This window comes from Cyphomyrmex costatus, unplaced genomic scaffold, assembly GCF_001594065.2.
Source record: "Cyphomyrmex costatus isolate MS0001 unplaced genomic scaffold, Ccosl1.0 scaffold196, whole genome shotgun sequence".
Taxonomy (NCBI): domain Eukaryota; kingdom Metazoa; phylum Arthropoda; class Insecta; order Hymenoptera; family Formicidae; genus Cyphomyrmex; species Cyphomyrmex costatus.
The window spans coordinates 140,445-163,403 of NW_017275998.1; the positions used below are offsets into that span (position 1 = coordinate 140,445).

Below are 22,959 nucleotides of genomic sequence, written 5' to 3' on the forward strand. Positions count from 1 at the left end.
CTGAGTTCATCTTTCTTCCTTTTCTTTCCAGGAGAAGGGAAAAGGAAAAAAGATGAACTGGTGCAATCACACTGCACTGGTGCAATCCAATCGAATTCGCCATAAACGTCACTTTTTTTAAATTCCCTAGACAGTCATATGATTGCGACGCATGCGCATGTCAGTCTGTTCTGACAGATCTATTCCCTATCTATTCTCTCAATATAGATGTCATTTAACTTGTATTCTGTAAACTAAAAATGAGTGAAATATCAAGTTGGGAAGATATCGAAAATGATCGTAAGTCGGAAAACAAATATCTGTCGAATAAAGATTTGCGAAGAGCTAACGAAATATACATCAATTTCAGAATTCTTTAAACAACTGTTGGACGTCGGTTCCAAAAAGACTGACGTCAACCAACTGTTGTCAGTGGCTCAACAATTAAATAAATTGGGACAAGGTAAAGTTTAAATTGCTTTATGTTATTGAAATATCAAAATAATAATAATAAATTTATAATAATTTCAATATAAATGTATAACTCGTAATAATGAATATAATAATTATAATAAATGTTGTTTTTCTCTAGCCATCGAGGTGCTGAATGCCGAACTGCAAAGACAAGTACTTGTGAATCACGAGGATTTACTATCTCAAGCAACATGGGTAGAAAAACTTGAAGGGGTACTTTTTATAATGCAATCTCATATACAAGTAAGTAAGAAAACATTAGTGTCATTTTGAATTTATAAAGACATACAGTATAATTTTTTGTTTTAGAGCCTCTTATCAGCAGTAGAGCGATTACGTGGCAAGATAATTGATCCATTTAATAGAATTGAAATGCAAACGATTGTATTAGCACGGCTTCATGAAACCTCTGATCTTTTGAGAAGAGTGTCTAGGATGCAACATTTATCGAAACGTTTAAATGCTCAAATGAGTAGCATTACTCAAGGGCCAGATATTGTCAAAGCTGCCAATAGTTTGCATGAGCTTGGTATATATACAATTATGTATACCATTTAGTATTTCTTTATTATAATATGTTACATTGTGAAATTCATATTTATAGAACAATTGATGGCAGACACAGATCTTAACGGCCTAGATGTAATCGCAGATGACCAACAGGCTATAAAAACTCAGAGAGCTACAGTGCAAAGAATCGCCACTCATACATTAACACAAGGTTTACAAGCGATGGACAGGGCAAAGGTATTGTACATTATTTTTAATACTACTTAATCTGAATCTACAAATAAAATACATTGTATTAATTAAGTTTAATCATGTTATTATAATTGTAATATGTTTATGCACTAATATATTTATGTATAGGTAAGCACGGCTGTGCAGGTCTTTCAAAATTTAGGAATAATAGACGGTGCTGTAGACACAACTATAGAGTCTACCCTCGCTGAAATAGAAAGAATTTCCACAGAATCATTGGATGTGTCTTTAGTAACAAATTCGGATTTTGGAAAACGTGGAGCACCAGGGAGAGCTGCGATTCCATCGCCTGGATCGTCTGGAAATTTACGCACGAGAATTTGGGAAAATCTTGAACGTCTTTTCCAAGATACTTTATATACACAGTGTCTACAAGTAAATTGACAACAATATGCATTTTATTTGTTTGTAACAAAGTTCGGTCATTTTTAAATCACATTGTTTTATATCTAGATTGAATTGCTGCAAAGAATATTATTGGAGCATCATATGAAAGGATTTCATGATTTATCCGAAAAATTTTGGGATAAAGTAAATGCTCTTCTTGCGAAAGTTTTGATTGAACGTGCTCAAGGTAAATTATTATAAATGTACATTAAATACCAGATTTAATTCAAAGAATGTTCAATAATGAAAGATCTTGCAGGATCATCATTTGTGAAACAAGCCCTGGAAGGAGAGTATCCAAAATTTTTAAGAATATTTTTAGATCTAAGTAAACGTTTGAAAGAAAGGTCTCACAGTATTGGCATTTATGGTATTGAGTAAGTACTTCTCAAGATTGATATAGATAACATGAAGCATTGTATTAATGTCTGTGTGTTTAATATAGCCGTAATGTTTTATTACCGTTCGAAAACGCATATTTATCGCGTTCGGTGTCTCGACTTCTGGATCCAGTTCACAATATGTTTTCTGGCGAAGGTTTGCCGACGCATGACGAGATTGACAGTCTCATACGTATGATTACTAAGTAAGATTGGCATATTTTCTACATGTATGTACATGTCTTATCTATTGACGAAATTATAATAGAGTTATATTCCGTTTCTAGCGAACTGAGCGTATCACTGGTGGATGATGGACTCTCGACCGTGGTGTCGCGTAATGTGGGAAAAGCGATAAGACTATTCTGCTTGAAATGCGAGCAAAGTGTGGTGACAGGCGGTGAGGCCAGCCAAGTAATCGATTCCCCTACTACTGGTCAACAGACGAATGTCACACTCGCAAATCTTCTCCATTATCTTTCCAGCCAGACAAATCGTGTGATAGCTAATTTGGCAGGAGGTTTGTCCTCCGAAGGCGGCGTTGTTATTACCACGGCGCTCAAGGAAACAGATGAATTAACGAAGAATTTACTCGCGCCATTGTTAACTTCTATTAGTGATGCAATCGAAAGCATTATTTTAACAATGCACGATGATCCTGAATTTAGAGAGTAAATAGTTCTTATCTCCTTAATTATTTATTTCCTTTTATTTTCATCTACCGTTCTCACATCGTATATCGTTATTTTTATTATACAGCACAAGTAGCCCTCTAGGAAAGGAAATTGGCTGTTCTCTTTATATGCGTGAATTGCAAGGGTTTATCTTACGATCTGTAAATACATTTTTACTACCGTACAAAAATCAAGTGGTTGTAGCTGAAAGGTAAGTTTTGTTCCTCTTCATCCTATTGTTTATCGAAAACAAATTATTAAATATTAATATTATTTCAGTTGTAAAACAGTTGCGTCGAGATGTATAGAATTATTTGTGCGTCATGCTTGCTTATTGAGACCTTTGACTGATTTCGGAAAAGCAAAACTTCTGGTAGATTTCGCTCAGGTATGTCACGTTCGTGTAAAACAAATGTATCGATTATAGATCCAGATGAAACAGATCGCGGATTTTAGATGGAAATAGCTGTAGCACCATTGTGTCGTGGCGGCCAGATGGGTCTACTCGAGCAACAACAATACAGAACACTGCGAGCACTAAAAGCTTTGCTTCCTCTTAATCCCGAGACGATAGTAGAAAAAATTCTAGAAGGACAAGGAGAAAGTAGCGTATCACCATCTCTTATTCTTCTGTATTTATTTTCTGGCGCACCTCCTGAATTAGCATCACCACACCAGGTAAAATTAATTTCTTTTGTAAATATTACTTTATTTAGACTTATTAAAAAAAAAATTATTACATATTTTTTATATTAGAAGAAATTAATAAATTTTATATTTATCTCTCACGCAGAGTGCTGGATGGTCTGTAGGCCGATTATCTCAGTGGATGGATAACCATCCGAACGAAAGAGATAGATTAGCACTATGCAGTGGACCATTGGAACGTTACCAGTTAACAATCCGTCAACAAAATTTACCATCATTTCACCCTCTCTTTCCACAGATGATGAAATTAGCTAATTTGAGAGAACACTCAAGTCAATAAAGTATATTAATTAGTATAAATATACTATTAAAAAACGTATATTACCTGATACAAACATATTTTTCCAAATGTATACAAACTATAAGAACTAAATTTTAAATTGTAATAAAAATATATAATTAATTAGATAATTGTAAGCTTAGTTATATCAAACATTGTAATATTTAGATTCATTTGAAAAAAAAAAAGGTTAACTCGTTCGAAAACGAAGCATTGAAAATATTTTAATGTTACATATATCCCATAATCTTTGAACATACATTCTTTTACACAAGTATAGTCCTACCATTAATGTAATGCTTATTGTTATAGTCCAACTCGATTTGGTACTCTTGGGACTAATCCAAATAGCCGGTACACCGATATTATTTTCCTTATCGATCTATAATTAAAAAATATGATTAATATTGAATATAGTAATATAAAATTGTACGATTTAAATTAACTTTATATACAATGTGATACCTCTTGAGCTAGTTTTTTAACTTGTATTATCTCGTTTTTTAGAAGTTTCAAAGTTTTTTGCGTTTTTTTCAGTTCTTCTCCATATTCTATTCTTTTTTCAGAAGACAAAATGATATTTTCGTTTGCAGCTTTCAGCAAATTATTTTTAATGTACTGGAAACTAGAAGCTATCACGCCAATCTGCTTTTTTGCATTTATTAATGATATTACGCCGTCATAAATTCTATAACCATTTACACAATTATTATACATGTTAATTACTTTGCTTCATATATTCCTATAAAGATATAAAAAATATAACATACGTATATGAATCAGTTTTCCTAAGTTTGCCAAAACTGTTTATAAGCCATCTCCTGTTATGAAATTTTTCAAGATTTTCTAAGAATTGATCTCTATGAACAGTAATATCTACTCCTAGGCGACAAAGATCCTCTTCTGTCAATTGCAAAAAAGTTTTAATATCCATTCCTTGAAATAAATTGCTATATTTTTCCAAACCCATTCCATATAACATCACCGATATATCATAATCTAAAAATTCTTTTTTTCTAGGATATAAATTTGGAAATAAATCTTTCCAAGTTAATATCTCAGTTATCTCGTAAAGTGTTTGCACCTCTTCTTCATCTTCATCCAACAGAGCAGATATCTAGAAAATAAAAAAGTAAAAGAATTTAGAATTAAAATCTAGAAAATAAAAAATAAAAAAATTTAGAATTAAAGAATAAAATTTTGAATTGAAACGATGAAAAAGATATCAATTACCGCTGAGAATCCTTTTGCATCTGCAATATCTCTGGCAGATAAACTGTGTGTATCTGTCAACGAAGTATTCGCATTATGCGCCAAAAGAATTTTGACGTTATCAAGTTTATTAGCTGAAGTGGCATACATCAATACCTATAATTGGGAATTGAAAAATTATATAGATAAACTTTTGATATTTAATGATATTCAAACTTACCGTTTTCCCATCGCTGTCGTAAGCATCAATGTTCTTTACGTATTTTATAAGCTCAAAGACAAAATCCGCATCCTTTGACATACAGGCGTACATTAGAGCAGTTTCCCTGCAAAAATTGTGATTGTCAAATCAAGATAGCAACTATGCTAATAATTTTAATATCAGAGACATTAGCTTCTCTGTTTCTTATTTATATGGCATTAATTTTACTTTCGCTTATTTGTAGCATTTGCATCAGCTTTTGCTTCTATTAAAAGCTCAAGGCATTTCAAAAAATTTGTTTTTGTTCCCTTTGTAGAATTACACAGTGCCATAAGAGGTGTAAATCCATCTGGAATCCATTTGATTGTGATTACAGAAACTTCATATAAAATAATAAATAAAATAACATTGATTCATACCTTTATGTTTATTTGGGTTTGCACCATGTGTTAAAAGATATTCTACTATTTCTGGTTCCACAGATGAAATTGCGTACAATAATAAGGTCCATCCGGTATACAGGAATTTATCAACATCATGTTTTTCTACAAAAACATTTGGTAATTGTTATTTATTAGTATACATTTAATATAAAGGAGAAAAAAAGAATCATAAATCTAATTAATCAATGGCAATCTGAGTCTCTTTATTTTGCTTCTCAATTTCAATCATTTTTGTTCAAATCTAATTTTTATTAAAAATTTTAACATTTGAGTTAAACAACTATTTAATGACATAACATAGATGTTGAAAAGTAACTGTAAATTTGTTTAAAAAAGTAAAGCCTAGAAAAGTACAAAAACTTGGACTAAACAAAAAAAGACTTAGATTGCAGAAGTAGAAAGCAAAGATCTAAAAATGTGATTGTAGACAAAGGTTAATATATGGAAACTTAATAGATATTATAATGATTCTATAATGAATCGGTAGTTGGTAGCCTTATCAATGAATTAGCAAAGTTGGCCAATAGCCAACTTATATGACTAAGACTACTGATTTTCGTAAGACAAATTTGACTTTAGTTGAGCTAAACAACTCACTGTGCAATTAAATAATTTATAAATATCAAAAAATCATAGTCACCTATTTAGGTCAAAATTAATTAAGTCTTAGACTTCGATTTCTAACTACCGACTCACTGCAGAATCAGCTTGATGCATATAATGTTTACGTTCGAGATATTCCTGTATCGTTTTCAACTGTCCCATCATACATGCTTTCATAAGGCAATCTTCATAGGTGCGATCCACGAAATTGACTGTTTCTGTTTTTTCCTTCCATGAAGTATAATTATATTTTTCGACAGTAGACTTTTTCTGTTTAAGAAACCAAGTGAGACAAACGTCATATAATGAAATAATTAAATTGTGTTTTCCAGTAAGCGCACACATAGCAGTGATACAGTGATAATGTCATATTCGTTTGACATTAGCAAACAACAAGGATGACATGATTCACCGAGTTATACTGTATTATCTGTGTCTCTTGCTGGAAAGCACTCAAAATTTTACATGCATCTGTTAAACGTACCTCTTCGAGAGGATAGAAGACATCATCGTCCTCGTCGTCGTCCTCATCGGACATGCCAGCAGGCCTCATGCATGTGTACTTCGACATCCCTACCAGTCACCGCGATTGAGAAAGTGTAAAAGAAAACTCTTGCGTCAATTCTCTCGACAGCGAAAACTAATAAAAGAGACTACTTAAATGAGAATAACGAAACAAGACACCGGGAATTGGCGGCAGCCGGCAACCGATAATGTTACGCGTGCGCCGTACGTATGTTTACCCATGGTGGAACTATAATTCCACCATATGTTTACCTAACTAATCCTAATGTCTTAAAACTTGCGCTTGTTTACGAGAACAGTGTCCGATCTTATTAGTCGATCAAAAAATGTGATCTGATTATTGTAAACTTTTTCATCATCTCATACTGACGTTTTGACATTTGTTTGGAGCGTTTGGAGACTTGCCAAATGCCAAGCTAAGAGGTGATTGAATGTAATTCATGTAATGAATTTCACGAAAGCGCACGTTGTGGTTAGAATGCGGCAGTGGCGCAAAGTTATGATTTGTAGTGATTTGTCATCACTATTTTACCCGGTCTTCTGTCACCGATCATCTAATCAATCTCTACGTAGATATTCACTAAGATCCAGTTTTACAATTCACGGGTTTCACAATTCTTAATCGAGGTTATTTCTCATCGCTTTCCAATTCGAGAATTAAAAAGAGATAAAGAATAAGATAAGATAGAGTTAATCATATGTAATGTGAAACTGGGCTTAAGTTACTATAAGTACGTTTAGTTAATATTTAGTTAATTAGATAATTTGATATAATAAATAATGTTTAGTTAATTAGGCAATTTTTTTCCTAATAGTTTAAATAATAAAGAAATAAGTTAAATAAACCATCTTAAGTACAGTCAAAATGTCAAGTCAATTATTAGTACTTATTTACTTACCTCCATATGTTGATGAAGTTGACATTTTTTGAAATTGTACTCTGAAAGGGTGACAGATCTACAATATAAGTAGCTTAATTGCGTTTTAAATTTAAAAAATTGAATAAATGTGCAGTTTACAGAATTGAAAAATGTATTTGCAAATTTGTATATAATTCATTATTAAGTATCAAGATTTATTTTGACTTTAAGTAAAATTCTTTTTCTTATTTGATAGATCAATAAATTTATTGCTAAACTAACATAAAACTGAGCTAAAAACTGTCACTAACTATATATATTTGTTGTAATACTTTTGTATAATTTTTATTGTGTATCCGTCTGTTGTTTAGATCACAAGAAAATAATCAATTCTTTTCTAAATTTATTTTATTTTGTCATACATTACAAGAGAGACTGTTCATTTAACTTAATATTAACATATACCGCACACATGGTATTAAATTATTACAAAGATGACAAAGATGGAAAAGGAATTTTATATCGCTTTATCTTCAATAAGAAGTGCAATATTCTGAGATTACAAGAATATTATATATGTATAATATAATAAATGTAAAAATATGTATAATAAAATAAATAAGATATGGAGGAAAGGCTCCTATTATGAGATACTGAGTTTACTTTAAGTAAATGCTAGAAGTTTGTAGGCAGAATTTAAAAAAATAATAGGTCATTTTGAAGAGAATTTAATAAGCTTTAAGATAGTGTGTTATGTAAAATTTAATTGAAATTTTATTTTATTTTTTAATGAAAGAAATGTAAAAGATGAACAAATCGCAAAGTCAAAAAATTGTGCTCCTAATATGAGATACCCCGAGAAATCGATAATAAAGCACAAAGTACATCAGTATTAGAATTAAAAAAACTTTATTTGATGTTTCTAAAATACAAACGAGTACAGCCTGTGCGCGTAAATTGAGCATGTGATGCATTGTACTCGTAGGATTTGTCTTCAGTAATTGAAACAAAGTATTGCAGAAACATACCCTCAATGTTCATTCCGGTTATTCTTTTTATTATTGTACAATAACAATTATACTTTAGCATCGATTTTCACTTAGACACAGAAGTATAGATTATTTCATATTAGAAATATCCTGGGTATCTCGTATTACGAGTATCACGTCTTACAGTTTTACGATCATCAAATCTAATTTCTTTAATTAAACAATTCAACATATTTCGTATTTTTCTATCAGTACGATCTTACTCTATTACTACATGAAGAATTTATTGCCAAATAATTATACTTATTAAATAATAAACAAAGATTAAAGGCTTATCTCAATGAAACTTGAAAACATTAAAATTCTAAAATTTTATTTTACAATTACTGTAGGCATGATCTAACAATGAATTTTTCACTAAATAGTTTTCAATCCAAGAGCAATAATTTCATGGTAGAATCAACAGATAGCATTTATTAGTTTAGCAGAAACGCCGCTATCTCATATTAGGCGCCTGTCTCATAATAGGGGGCTTTATATATTATATGTATGTACACACGCACACGTAAATATATATAACAAATAAGTTGTAACAATAGCTTTAAATAAATTTATATAATTTATATTTATATAAATTCTGATATTTTTAAAATGCACCGGTAATATTTAGAGTTTGTAGCAAATTTTTAAATAAATTTTACTAAATTTTTATTAATTTTTTCTAATAGTAATAATAGAAGAGGGGTGAATATACGAACAAATGATTAGATTTCAAAACTTATAACTAGTTTATTGAAACAGATTGACCTAATTATTTGCTTGTACATTGACCTCTCCAGTCTTCACCGTCACTATCATTTTGCGTTGGAATTTTGAGCTTAAAATTTGAAATTTTTCTAAATTTTTCTTAATTAATTAGACTTTTAATTTTATTAAAATCGGCAGAGAGAGAGAGGTTTACTTTTTTCGAATGTTAATTGGCTGTTGAGATTCCTATCTATTGATTCCATGAGAGTCCCTATTGAAAGACATCGATGTGATCAGCGAAATTTCGAGCCGGCAACGCGCGCGTCGTTTTTACTGTACGGTACATACGTGTAAAAAAAAAACAACTTGTCGATATGCAATTATGTAAGTTGCGCGCGCATTGTTAAGCGCGCTGTGACAAGGAGGTTAAGTCGGACTTGTGACGTACGCATAGTACACTGCACAGCGCACAGTACAAGCGCTCCTCCGATGTTAATTACTGTGTTTCGTTACCCGTTATTGGCCGCTACAACGAGCGGCGACGGCAAGAAGCGGAGAAATTCATTCGCCTGATCGATGTACTCGCCCCCGTGACGGTGTGGAAGGCTAATTAGGGTTGTTAGAAAGGGCGTCCGCGATATCTCGGACTCTTCCGACAATCGTCTACATCTACAGTCCGCATAGCGACCGAAACTTTGCTTCGCGATAAGTGATAAGTGCACAGTAAGCGAACGTCTATCTATGTGTAACTTTACGAATCTCATTCAATTCGCATATGGGCACTTTTGCGATAATTTACTGTAACGAGGCATAAAATATTGATGCTGGAAACGCGCTTTTGGAATAAAATGCGTGATTACCTAATTATACGTATTGGTTTTCTACAGGACGAGAAATATTCTTGTTATAATGGTACAAGCGATTAGAGTTAAGTCATAATCTGGTTTTAATGTTGTAAAGAAATTTTTGTATGTAAAGAAATATAATATCTACTTTTGATATTTTTTTTACTTTTGATATTTGAGAAATATCGAATAAAGTATACTTTTGACAAATTCTCTTTTCTCTGCCACATCAGCATGTACCAAGAACGACTATTTCACGACTGTCTAATTGCCTAATAAAAAAAATGTATGCAGTCCTTGACACAAAAGGTTTCTGGCAAGAGACATAGGTGACGATACATAGTTGCTTTTTATTTACATAAAACTCAAATATTCTCATTTGTTATAACTTGGTAGCACATTCATTTTTATTCTGACAAGTAAGAATCAACTCAGTTTTTATATACACAAGCTCGAGACTTAGCTATATATTTTAGTGAATCTTGTTAATTCATGTTAAAAATGAGGTTTTAAAATCTCTATTGTTACATACTGACTCACCAAAATATGTAAGTATAACGTCATTATCTGAGTATAAGGAAATATGTTACTTTTTAGACTCATTACCAGTATCTCACTTGTGCGAAAATGGAAAGCAACTAATGTAACACAGGGTATTTTTTTTAGTGACACAAGTCAACACCAACATTATTTATCTTCCTTAGCATTCAATGATTAACAAAGACAGAATGACACTTGTGCTGTTAAGTGAAAAACATCTTATCTTTTTGGTATTCCTGTTAATAACAAAGATAGAAGTATGTTTTTGTTGATTTGTGTTACCAAATGAAAAGTGTCCAGTAAGTCATTACATCCTTGTTGTTTGCTGTTAAACTAAAATGAAGCGATCACCGTGTTCCACTATTGCTTTCCAGCTGAAGACATAAAGTAACACAAAATCTGTTTTTTATTTATGCACTAGACTACACTAGAACTCTTTTTTTACTTTCGTCAAATCACATATACTTTAAATTCCAAAAGTATGTATTAGCCATAGAAAATAGATCTACAATGTAAAATTCATCTTTTGGCGAACAATAAGAATGTAATGATTCATTATATTACACTGTAATGTCCATGTTTCTTGCTGGAAGCACAACAAATCTTCATTATATATTATCTATTATTATCATCATTATTATATTAAGCTTATTAATATTTGAATATATTGAATAATATAACTTATATTAAACACACACATACATGACTTATTCAACTGGATGTATCCTGTTTTCTTTCATACTGTCACTACAAGCTTCTTGAATTCTGATTATATTTATATTCAAAGCGTTTCTTACGACACCGAAAGAAACGGCGCTTAAGAACGTTACATCGTTCAACCACTGTGGAGCGTGAATACACGAATATATTTTCAGTAGAGTTCCCAAAAATACCGGTGTCCAGAAAATTATGCACAGAATTAACGATAACGTGATAGTACCAAATATTCTTACCATGCATTCTATCTCTAAAGCCATGCTTTCATTTTCCCTGCAACTTTCACGATCCTTTTCTTTTGCATCTATATCTGTCCAACTGTGACGATTTCTTGATCTCTGTGGCACGCTGGATCCTTCTACTGAATCTTGACGATGAATCTTTTTATCATCCGTGGAAGTAAGATCCGTATTTGTTTTTAATATCGCGAGTAAATTCTTACACATGTGCTTTCCTCGCATTTGTAGGACACAGGAGAGCAGGATTGGCAGGAAGTATATCGCAAAGGATAATACAAACATCTGCAGTTTTAAGAACTTAGTTGAAACGAGGCACTCGTTGGTCATACGCAATGAATTATTCTGCTTGGTCCTAGTATTGATGTAGCGATTATCATTTTTATATAGATCTCTGATTGAATTTGGTTTCCTCTTCTCTATGTAATTCTTTAGATTGCTAATTGTAGGCTGATCTCCATTCTTGGGTCGATTCACTGAATGATTATAATGATTTTTCGCTGAATACACACTGGCAGCTTGAATACGTTTCATTATCTCGTCATATATTTGATTGCTGGAAACGAATGTTGTATTTTCCACGATGGAAGTTTCGGTGGTCTTTCGCGTTGTGCTTTCTTCTGCACTTGCGAAATGTATTTGAGCATCCTCTTGATAATTGTCATCCTTATTTTTAATTGATATTTGCGATACGCTGTCCAAATTCTTAGATGTAGTTGCATCTAATTCTTTTATCGCATTCTTTGACACATCGTAGAATGATATTTCCGAATTTTGATTTAAATATATACTATTGTCAGTAGATGAATCATGGATACTTACATCCTGTTCTATTAGTGTACTATTTAGTCCTTGAAAGCCATTAACATTTGTAATATTTTTTATATATTTCATTAAGTTGTGTATCAGAATGTACTGCGTTAAATTATGCGGTCTAGGCGTATCATGGAAATTTGTAGTTTTTGTGGCAGAATTGCTCGCATAACGTAAACTAGTCCTAACAATGCTCTGAACTTTTGATACTACTTTATCTATTTCTACATCGTTTGGTTTTGACTTATTAAAGAAATAATTATCCGGTAACGTGTATATAACAGATTCGGTGGTGTTCAGATTATCATCAGTGACTGAAAATGTATCAAAGTCATTCATCGGAAAATTACTTCCAAATATGCATTCGATATCCTCCGCATCTCTCGCGTTATTCATGTCATTATATTCAGCGAAATATAGCATTCCCACAACAAAAAACGGCACGAGCCAATGAATTGTGACGAGGATACTAGTCGGTCTTTTGTCATCTTCTTTCAGCGTTCGAAAGTTTGAGATCTTCATGTTTCTCTGTATAATGTTGCTCCTGGTCTTCACGTTAATATTATCTTCTTGTTGAGATGCTGGTTCCTGTTCGTTTTTTAACATTTCACTGTCCTGACATTTGACTTCAACATTTTTTGATTCCAATTGAGTATTCAGTGATTTCATTACATCGGCACATCTTCGCTTTATGCATACTGCATTGAGATTGCATTGTACAGTAAAGGTCAACAAAGATATAAATGCGTTTGTCAGTGCAGCAATTAACATCCCATATTGCATAAGTAAGTCTTTCATGTCACACGTTAAAGTTACATTAAGATCAACCTCGTTGACTGCCTCACGTGGATGAATTTTTAAGAATGGAAATCGGTAGTTGTCTTCGGTTGTCCATGCATTGAATACATCACCACTGGTGTTATTTTGCCAGTTATAACTCAGTCTTATCCCATCATTTATATGATTCACGAGCAGTATAATAGCCGTTAAAATAGTACTAAAAACATCAGACGCCGAAAGAACGTAAAACGACGATTTCTTCTTGCGTTTACATCCTTTCCATAATAGAATCATAAGCGTAATAAAACTGGACAGCAACAGAGTGTAACCTGTTGCGTTTAGCACCGCGGAATGCATAGTGTGATGGCAGATCTTCCTCGATTAAAAATATTTGTCTGCTTTGTTTATTGAATTTACTTATTTACACACTGATTATTTCTAAAACTGCCACACCTTGAGATTGATGGAAACCGACTGAATAAAGTACTTGTTATAAGCATATGGGTACTGCATACTGATATATATGTGGGTACCCAGTTAACGTGCTTAATGCAGTTTAGATTTATCTGTACTTTACTGACTGCATATGAGGGCAAAATACTTATCAATTTAAACATTGCTGATGGTTCGACTATCTGTATTCTTACTGTTATGAATTTTTAATACCATTCATTTTATTGGTAGTTACTTGCACCTAATATGGTTACATGAAATCGGTTAAAGAAATAATTAAGAGATATAATAAATATCGCTTTTGATTTTATCTTAATATAATCAATTTTTTCAGAGTAAATTAGCATTTGCTGTATATATAATTTTCATGTTAATAAATATTATTTACAGTTATACTTTTAGCAATTTTTTTGATTATATAAGTTATTATATAAGTGATAAGACCTACCTCCGTAGGTGTTAGTGCATAAATAATATATTTATAAGGTGATAAGATATAATTCGCAAACAATTGGAATGAACTTATCAAAGAAGTTAACTGTTAAACGTTTCGACTCTGGATTTGAATCTTCATTGCAGTTTTCTTATCGGCTTATAAATATATTATTTACATATTAACATTATTAACAAATGCGGAGGCGCATATGAGCAATTTACTTATATTTAATTTATTCTTGAAGTCATAAAAATATTTTAATTTATTTTACTATATTCTTTTTACAGTATGACTAAGTTATTGATTAAATATTTTGTTTTTCTGTTAAATAATTTGAGCATAATAGCAATATTAAAACTTAGGAATAAAACAGTATACGAATGAATTGCACAAGTTATTTCTTATTACAGTTTGCTATCGATATGTCGGTACGTCGGAGAAGCGATCCATCTATGATTCAGCGGATTTGGGATGCGATCAAAATCACGGTACATCAAAGGAGCTTACCTAGTAATGATCGTATGGTACGGCACATGGCTCGAGTTTACGGCTTCACGGAACAAGAGGCTCAGGAGGAACTCAATAAGGCAGTCGAGGATGGACTCGTTTTCTTGAAGAAAGTACCTACGAAAAGCGGTGTCGAGCAAGAAAGTTACAGATTGCCACCGGCAGACATGTTACAGACCGATAATCACGATTGGTATTGTTGCAAATGCCAACGAGCAGGTGCGGTCGAATGCTGTGAACTATGCTGCAGGGTTTATCATTCGGAGTGCCATGTACCCAGCAATGCAAAACTAAAGATTTGTAATTTCTGCGAGGTAAGCATCTCCCCTCCGAAGCTCCCAATGCATACATTCTGTTGATATTTCATTAAAAGTATAAATTATGTTACAGAAAACAAACAGCGACGTATATTCCGACAAGGTTGAACTCAACCATATTCTTAATTTTACGTGTGGCCATCTAAAAGCGAAATTACCGCCGGAAATTACAAATCGTACCATTGTTTTTAACAACGATCCAATTGTTACACCACCCAATGGCTTTTCTGGACCAACCTGGGTGAGTGAAGGTGAAGATGCATGGCGGCCAGGAATTCTTATAAAGCGTCACATGGATTTGGCGATAATGGACGCGAAAACGAGCAATAATGAGTATAATAATCTCGTCGAATTTGAGGCTGATGCATATAATATTCTACATAACATCATTATATATCATGGAGGTAAGAGATTTATAATTCGATGCATTTTTTCTTTTTATTAAATATCTCGTTATCTTGTTGCTCGAGCAGTTAATAGCGTGATAGCGGATATGGGACGCACGATGTATCAAGACTGTTGTTACGATCTTCAAGAAATACGTCGTTGCGCTGATTGTTATCGTATATCAAATGAAAAATCCGAAAAAATGTGGTTCTGTATACCATGTAATCCTCCTCATCAACTGGTTTACGCGAAGCAAAAGGGATACCCATATTGGCCAGCAAAAGTCATGCAAGTTAATGGCAATGTGTATGATGTGCGTTTTTTCGGAGGCCATCATATGAGGGCTAATATCGAGAAAGTTTTTATTCGGCCAATTTCTTCCACATTACAAAGTTTGCAGGTAAAAATTGAAATAAAAAGCGAATACTCCGTACTATTAGCTTGATATTAATTTTATTGTTTATTCGCAATAAATACTCTTGCAATCATAACTGCGATATAAAAAAAAATCCTTACAAGAAATCAATTTAGAAACACACTTTTGAAAAAGAAAAAAAAATGAGAAGAATCAAGGGTGATAAAATAATCGGAAAAAAATATATATTAATTTCTTTCCAAAGCATGACTATTATTAATACAAAATTTTTTATTTTTTTATAATTAAAAATGTCTTTGTAGGTAAAAAAATCAACGGCTTGGAACAGAGCTTTTGAAGAGCTAAAGCATCATCAGAATTTGCTGCAAAAGTTGGCAAAGAATAAGGAAGATAGCTCAAATACAACAGAGGATCCTACACCTGCAAAAATGCGAAAATTGGAATCGTCGAGTTCTAGAAGTGCATCACAAGATTCTAATTCACCAAAGCAACTGATGAAAGATTTGAGAGTAAGAGTTGAACGCTTGAGTTCAGAGAGTAATACTGAAACACAAAATACAAACGACGAGACAAATAATAAAGATGCTATAAAAACTGAAACCGAAAATGAAGAAAGACAAGTGCCTCGTTTACCTGTGGCGGAAGACGAACCCGCGGGAGAAAGCATAACCAGCACATGTCCACAAGGTTTAAAGAAGGAAGGTTCTCAAGAAGATATGGTTACGTCTAGTTGCCAAGAACCAAGATCAAAATGTGTTCTCGTACAAACTGAACAAATACAAACGGATGGGCTTCCCGCCAAGGTAAACCTTTGGCCAAGTGCCTCAATCACGTATTCCACATAGTTATATTATCCGATTATTTTTTGACAACTGTGTAGATTAATTTGCAGATTAAAAGAGAACGCAGAACTTCGGAACAACCCACGACAACGGCGCTAGAAAAATTGCGCCGTGAATTAGAGCTTGAAAAGTGCAAAGAATTAGAAAGACTACAAGCGGAGCATGCCAAAGAATTGCGGCAATTAACCGATAGACATCAACAAGTCGTCTCTGATATAAAAAAGAAACAATGGGTAATTTTCTTTCGTCTTTTTTTCTGATCACTTTTTTTTAAATCAGTATTCTTACGTCTATTATTTGTTATAGTGTTACAATTGCGAAGCTGAAGCGATATATCATTGTTGTTGGAATACTGCATATTGCAGTACAGACTGTCAACAGGTTCACTGGCAGCGTGAACACAAAAGAGTATGCAGGCGTAAGCGTTAATTTATGTGACGAATACATTGAGTACAATGACACATAAGAAAGCGTTCAGATATGATATTTTATATAATACACACACTTATATGAAGCAACAAGCTCTTTCCAGTGTATGAAAACAATTTTCTGTATTTGTCTATCTGGACGCTTTTTTCATACCTTATTGTATATATATGTAATATATATATAGATATGTGTATAAATGTGTGTGTATGCATGTGTATACAGCATCCCAAGTTGATATTGAGCAGAGAATATCATTCATTTTATTATTTTTCCAACAATTTTAATAATAGATTTTGTGTTACAAGCAAGAAATTTGAAAATTTAAAAAAATTTTGTGAACATAACTTTGAGAAGATAAATAAAATTAAATGCGATTTAAATTAATCAAAGACTTCAAAGGACAACATTGTTTCTGCATATATATATGTATATATATGTATGCATATATGCACACATATCAGAGAATAATAATAGTAGAAGCACATTAATATATTCTTGACACCAATTCGATATGCCTTCGTAAACTTCCTTTCCGGGAAGGATTGTTATATGTACACGCAAGTCTTAATCTTAAAAGACTATTTTTACTTGTATCAAGCTATATAACAAAATAGTTTTTAAACATAGTTTTATACTTATTGATATTTATATATTTACGCAGATTCTGAAAAGATATAATAATAATCATATGCGCGAAAAATCATTCATAAAAAGGTACATATACATTTGTTAATCTTTTTGATCGATTATTTTTCTAGATAAGTTTTTGTTCTTTATACAATATATTAATAACAGACTGCAGCGTAATTACGTATGTCAACAATAATGTGAACAAATATATATTGTTATTTCAGTCATTAATTATCAGTTATTCATCACATTTGTCTTGGGATATTATCTCATTGCAATTCTTACTTTAATTTATCAGAGTGAAATGATTTCTTTAAATGTGAAAACGGTAAGTCACACAGAAACATCAATATATTTCGTAATTCATACGTAACAATCTCAATTGTGAAACAATATATAAGATACCTTTATATATATTGTATCTAGCGTGCACTATAAAATCTAATTGGATGTAACTATTTGTGCTGGATCACAGTAAATACTTAAATAATAGAAAATAGTTCATATTTGAAATTATTATATTATTTATGTATTAAAATTGCGTAAAAGTTATGTATACGTTTCTATATTATATATGTTGATTACTTATTCATATTTAAATTTTTCATAATATAGAACCATTTCTTTATCATATAAGAATCAATATCATATTCTTGCTACACTTTACAGTAAAATCTCTAAATAATTCAATCGTATAGTTTACCATATATGTTTTAATTTGCAAGCGTTTGTTAATGGCATCAAAACCTTGTCAAAATTTCTAATCGTAAGCAATAAAAAAAAAAGTGTAACAGTTTGAGACATATATTATATTACAGTATGAATACATGTTGTTTTAGGTAAAAAAAAACTCTTTAACAAAACTTAAAAAACAGTAATAAATTAAAAATAATATTGTTACAACAGTTATCAATGATTAATTCAAGTATCTTGTGTAGCTTTAACTTCCTTGCCAACTACATCTAGAGCCATTTTACCCTTTCCCACTGTTTCAGTAACTTGCACATACCTGGTGGTATCTATATTATTTAAAGATAATCGTTCTAACAACTGTAACTCAGACGGTTCTAATTTTTCTCCAAGTTGTCTCAAAGCACTTAATATTTCTCCTCGTTGGCGATCAGCAGCTTCTTTGTTAAGTTTTCCTAATTTTACATCTCGATCAATTTGTGAGAGACGTTCCTTTAGTCCGGTAGGTTCTCGCTTACCGAACATTCTTATCACGGCTGGTGTTTGAAAGGCGGCACTGATGGCAGCTTGAGTTGCCTATTAAGAATTTATAATCAAGTAGAAACATAAAGTAGAATGCATCACATTACTGTAATTCGTTAAGAAAATTATATAAGATATATACTAATTGCATTGCTCCAAGTTCATCGACTAAAGTCATATTCCCAGATATCATTCTTTGTAAGCTCTCATTAAACTCGCGAAGTTGTTCCATAGTGTCTTCCTTACATTCCTGATAATCCGTTTCGTCTAGAGTTTCATTAACCCTGTTAATAAAATAATTGGTGTAACTCACAAAGAAAACAAAAATGTATATAAATGTAAATTGTTTGTTTTGATATGAATCAGAACCTGCAATCTTCCAAATCTTCTAATTGCTGCACGAGCCGATCCAATTGTTCCTCTAAGTTCTTCCTGAGTCTGTCGGTTTCTGCTTTTCCGTGAGAACTCATTTTAGAGTTGAGCGATGAAAATGCTGAATGGATCAATGGAGAAGAAAAGAAATGTACGCAGATTTAAAGGTTAGGGTTAGGTTAAAAGTGTTGAAATGTAATTCTTTGTGTTTATCCAGCAATATATATATCACAAAATATTAATCTGTTTAAAAAAGAAGAGAAAGAGCATTCGCTACTTATATACAGTACTTTGCAATGTTACAAAACATAAAAATTGTGTAATGGAAAGTTCACATTAAAGCAGAAAAGAAGAACTTGACATTTGTCAGAACCAACGCACCAATCAAAAGTTGCACTGCGTAGCAAAAAGGTGCATATCGATGCCTATATAATTCTGTATTTTTTTTTTACACTAAACTAGGGTATACTTTCGGAACTTAAAAGATCTGCTCTTTATTTCTGCACTACCCGAACAGGTGCACATGGTGCAATAAGATGAAGGTGGAACAAACGTATACATCCGTTTGCACCAGTTCAGAGAGTGCAGGAGTAGATCTATATTCAATTCTACAGATTAGTTTTTTTTTATCCAATTCGAAGACGTTTTTTTATAGGATCGCGGGCGTTGCCTGGATCCCGTTCGAACGAATCGATCGGTTGCGTTCGTGTCGCGCGGGTCAATTGGTCAAGAGAGAGGAAAATGACGAATTTCCCTAGGGGGGCACAACTCCTCCTAGGGTCCCCACCATCGATGGCGGAAACGTGTCGAGAGAGAGCGGAGTGTGTGCCGAGAGAAGCGTGGTCATTCCCCTACGTCATTACGAACGTCGCTTACGTCGCGTCTGGTCGCGTCGGACAAGCAGGATCATCAGTACCACCGAGTGAACGATCGAGGACGCGTGGTAACGGCCGTTCAGTCTCTCTCTCTTTCTCTCTCGAGATTCGTCGTGGCGGCGTGGTCGCGCATGGTACACAATAGACGTTTGCTCCTATTAACGTTCCTCGTTGACGAGTTCGGCCGGCGAACGGTGAGATTATGCGAAGAGAGATCGCGCGCGAGCGGAACGTTCCTCACTTCGGCACTGCTTGGCGTGCGGGCGATCGAGCGCAGATCGCGGGATTGCCGCGAAAAACGAACGATCGTCGCGCAGCGGGACACATCGCGGGGACAGAGGTGCGCCACGGGTGAATACACGGGAGTATCAAGCGTGTACGGTCCTCTTACCGCTGTGCACGCGCGAAATCGTATTCCGCGAGTGAGAGAACCGAGAGGTGCGGGAGAGCGCGCGCGCGCGCGCTCTTGCTCGCCGAACCCGCGATCGTTTCTGCGGATCGTTGCCGATCGCGGCGCACACGATCCGGACGCGTGATCGTTCCCGATCGCGGGACACTTATCTTCCGAGGTCTTCGGCCCGAGGGGGGGGCGGGGCGGGGAAGGGGGGGATCCTGAATCGCGAGTAAATCGCCGTGCGATCCGTCGTGGAAGAGCCTCTGAAAGCGGTACGTAGAAAAATAACGTACCTATGAGTGCGACTCGCGCGAGGTACCAGGGTTCTAAGGACAGTTCGCACGAGGAAGGTCCACGTCTGCGATGAGCATGCCGATGAAGGGGAAGCACCACCACCTGTCCCACCATCATCACCCGCAGCAACACCATCAGCCGCAGCAGCCGCCGCCGCCGCCTCATCACACCCCGCCGCAGCATCAGCACCAGCTCATCCTGAACCAGCCTGTCGTGCATGCCCCGCAGACCTACAGCGCGGTCGTTACCACCAACACTCGCTTCCTGAATGCCGGTAAGTCTTCTCTTTTCTCAAGCAAGCTCCACCTCCCTCGCGTGCCATTCCGCGAGGACCGTGGGGGGGTCCGTCCGATTGACGATTTAACTGTTCATTTGTATTCGCTTCGTCGGACGGCACGTCGCGTGACATCCTCGTCGTCGATATATTAATCGACAACGTGCACGAGGATGCCCCTGCTGGCGCGGATTGCTCGCCGAGTCGCGCCCGATGGAATATTCATCGCGCATGCGACTTCACGGGGGAGGGGGGAGGAAAGTGTTATTTGAGGTTAGGACGACCACGCGGCATGTGGCACGTACGCCACGAGAACGGACGGGGACCACCCGACGTCCTTCGTCGCGTGTGTCGTTTTCTCTTCTGTTTAAACGATTCCTGCGCCGGCGGTTTCGATTCTGTTATCCTCGCGAACGAGGTGATGATTACAAGAGTAAACGAATTTCTGGAATATCTGTAATTGCATCGGTCGACACGCCTGATGAATTTGCTCGTTTTGCTAATTTTCATCTCGTTCTCCGTGGAATCGACCCACAGAATCGACCCCCTTTCTATACGTATCGTGGATTCACTCGGTATGGATTCCGATTGGAATTGTTCAAATGTTATTGTTCTTCAAATTTCTATTGTGTTTTCGAGGAAAACGGAATGATTCCGATCGCAATCCATTCCGAACAATTCCATAATACGTACAATATCTTCGATTGTTCGGTATAAACTATAAAGGAAGGCTCGTTCGACATCCGGATAAAAAGAGAGGCCAGAAGTGGGGTGTACAGCTTTTATGATGAAAATTTCAAAATACTCAAATCAGCAAGTTATTACTTCCTTTCTCCTCGCGAGCCGCGCTGAAAATCGAAGCGCGTATGTATGCCAACGGAAAACGGGGATCTCTGGAGGACGAAAGTTTGAAGGAATGATTCGCGAAAGAAAAGAAAATATAGTAATTTTTTTCCTCCCCACGTCCCTCTTCTCCGTTGATTACGAATGTTAGATCTGTTCATTTTAGCCGAACTTCTTGCATCATTCATCTTTTTTTTTTTTTCTGCACCGTGGAGAGGAAAAAAAAGAAAGAGCTAAGCAAACAGACGTATTTCAGTTAAATCGCGGAACCGTTTGATCTTTTCTGATGTTATTGTGCTTGTTATGCTTTGAACGACGTATTGGATTTGATCGGTTAACGCGTCTTTAGATTCCCGAGCTCTCTCAATTCCTGCCTCGTGTCGATTTTTTTGTTTTTGTTTTTACTGTCCGCCCTCAGACTTCTCTGTCTTCCGTGCTTCTACTTGAATAATAATTCGAATCTTCGAGAACGAAAGAGAGAGACGGATGAATGTATAAAGTCGTAAACACAATGAAAAGCACGGACAGTAAGAACAACACAGGGAATAACACATTTAAAAAAAAAAATGATGTTTATTTAACTAAAGTAACCGTTTTAAATTAAAAGGAACAGTCTCGAGTTTTAATTTTCTGTCTCATTTTATAACGCATCTAAAATTTTACTCCAAATTAAAGACATAATTATAAAATTGTCCTTTTTCTTTTAAATCTGAAATAACAAGTAAAAATAATATATTGTAAATAAAAAAGTACAATTTAAAAAAATTAATGTGATTTTGTAACTTGATGTAATTTTTGTTGCAATCTCATAAAATAAGAATTATTTACATTTACAACTATAATAATATATGTTCAATTAATTATTATAAAAAATTTTTATTAAAATTTAATTACAATATTGAATTTTTTAAAATGTTTTCCTTTCTTTTTTTTAAAGAGTTGGTCAACTTAGATTTAACTCCTTGCGATGTTTATAATTCTCACTGTATTTATATTATTGATATTATATCTACTGATATTTTTTAGAATGCGGCTTTTAGTTTATCAGAAATCGTACGTTAGAATTATTCTCGTTTCTATTGCCTGTGCTTTACAATTGTGTCCCAAGTCTCAGGCAATGGGCTTCCTACAATAGGACCATTATTGACAATAGATAAGCTTA

General features: G+C 34.2%; 5 protein-coding genes across 6 annotated transcripts in view; 3 read left to right on the forward strand and 2 right to left on the reverse strand.

Moving 5' to 3' along the window:
* The first annotated feature begins 198 nt into the window (after positions 1–198).
* On the forward strand, positions 199–3,724 carry fws (Conserved oligomeric Golgi complex subunit 5 four way stop). The gene is made up of 14 exons (XM_018538687.1): positions 199–279; positions 350–442; positions 572–696; positions 763–982; positions 1,058–1,200; positions 1,324–1,590; positions 1,669–1,789; positions 1,862–1,979; positions 2,048–2,188; positions 2,270–2,653; positions 2,742–2,867; positions 2,936–3,044; positions 3,113–3,334; positions 3,450–3,724. Exons 1-14 carry the CDS (start codon positions 240–242, stop codon positions 3,642–3,644), a joined length of 2,304 nt encoding a protein of 767 aa, XP_018394189.1. The 5' UTR covers positions 199–239; the 3' UTR covers positions 3,645–3,724.
* A 110-nt stretch (positions 3,725–3,834) lies between these two features.
* LOC108772970 (ankyrin repeat, SAM and basic leucine zipper domain-containing protein 1) lies at positions 3,835–6,800 on the reverse strand. The gene is made up of 9 exons (XM_018538648.1): positions 6,589–6,800; positions 6,230–6,374; positions 5,478–5,603; positions 5,287–5,407; positions 5,077–5,182; positions 4,878–5,012; positions 4,415–4,761; positions 4,110–4,332; positions 3,835–4,026 (listed from the first exon to the last, which is right to left on the reverse strand). Exons 1-9 carry the CDS (start codon positions 6,673–6,675, stop codon positions 3,835–3,837), a joined length of 1,482 nt encoding a protein of 493 aa, XP_018394150.1. The 5' UTR covers positions 6,676–6,800.
* Positions 6,801–9,717: 2,917 nt separating this feature from the next.
* On the forward strand, positions 9,718–17,000 carry LOC108772991 (zinc finger MYND domain-containing protein 11). Of its 2 annotated transcripts, none has more exons than XM_018538679.1 (7): positions 9,718–9,948; positions 14,456–14,866; positions 14,943–15,273; positions 15,343–15,656; positions 15,935–16,435; positions 16,513–16,707; positions 16,781–17,000. In XM_018538679.1, exons 2-7 carry the CDS (start codon positions 14,468–14,470, stop codon positions 16,901–16,903), a joined length of 1,863 nt encoding a protein of 620 aa, XP_018394181.1. In that variant the 5' UTR covers positions 9,718–9,948; positions 14,456–14,467; the 3' UTR covers positions 16,904–17,000. The 2 variants fall into 2 exon arrangements, with proteins under 2 accessions (XP_018394181.1, XP_018394182.1); XM_018538680.1 differs by having other exon boundaries at positions 16,525–16,707.
* Positions 17,001–18,454: 1,454 nt separating this feature from the next.
* Positions 18,455–19,576, reverse strand: LOC108773010 (protein LZIC). Its single transcript, XM_018538701.1, has 4 exons — positions 19,499–19,576; positions 19,115–19,238; positions 18,888–19,029; positions 18,455–18,799 (listed from the first exon to the last, which is right to left on the reverse strand). Exons 2-4 carry the CDS (start codon positions 19,213–19,215, stop codon positions 18,455–18,457), a joined length of 588 nt encoding a protein of 195 aa, XP_018394203.1. The 5' UTR covers positions 19,216–19,238; positions 19,499–19,576.
* Positions 19,577–20,640: 1,064 nt separating this feature from the next.
* The window catches only part of Eif4g (eukaryotic translation initiation factor 4 gamma), a 59,580-nt gene continuing 57,261 nt past the window's right edge, over positions 20,641–22,959 (forward strand). Inside the window, exon 1 of the mRNA XM_018538738.1 lies at positions 20,641–20,954. Within this exon, the coding sequence (XP_018394240.1) occupies positions 20,750–20,954 (205 nt within the window). The 5' untranslated portion in view covers positions 20,641–20,749. The remainder of the gene's footprint in view (positions 20,955–22,959) is intronic.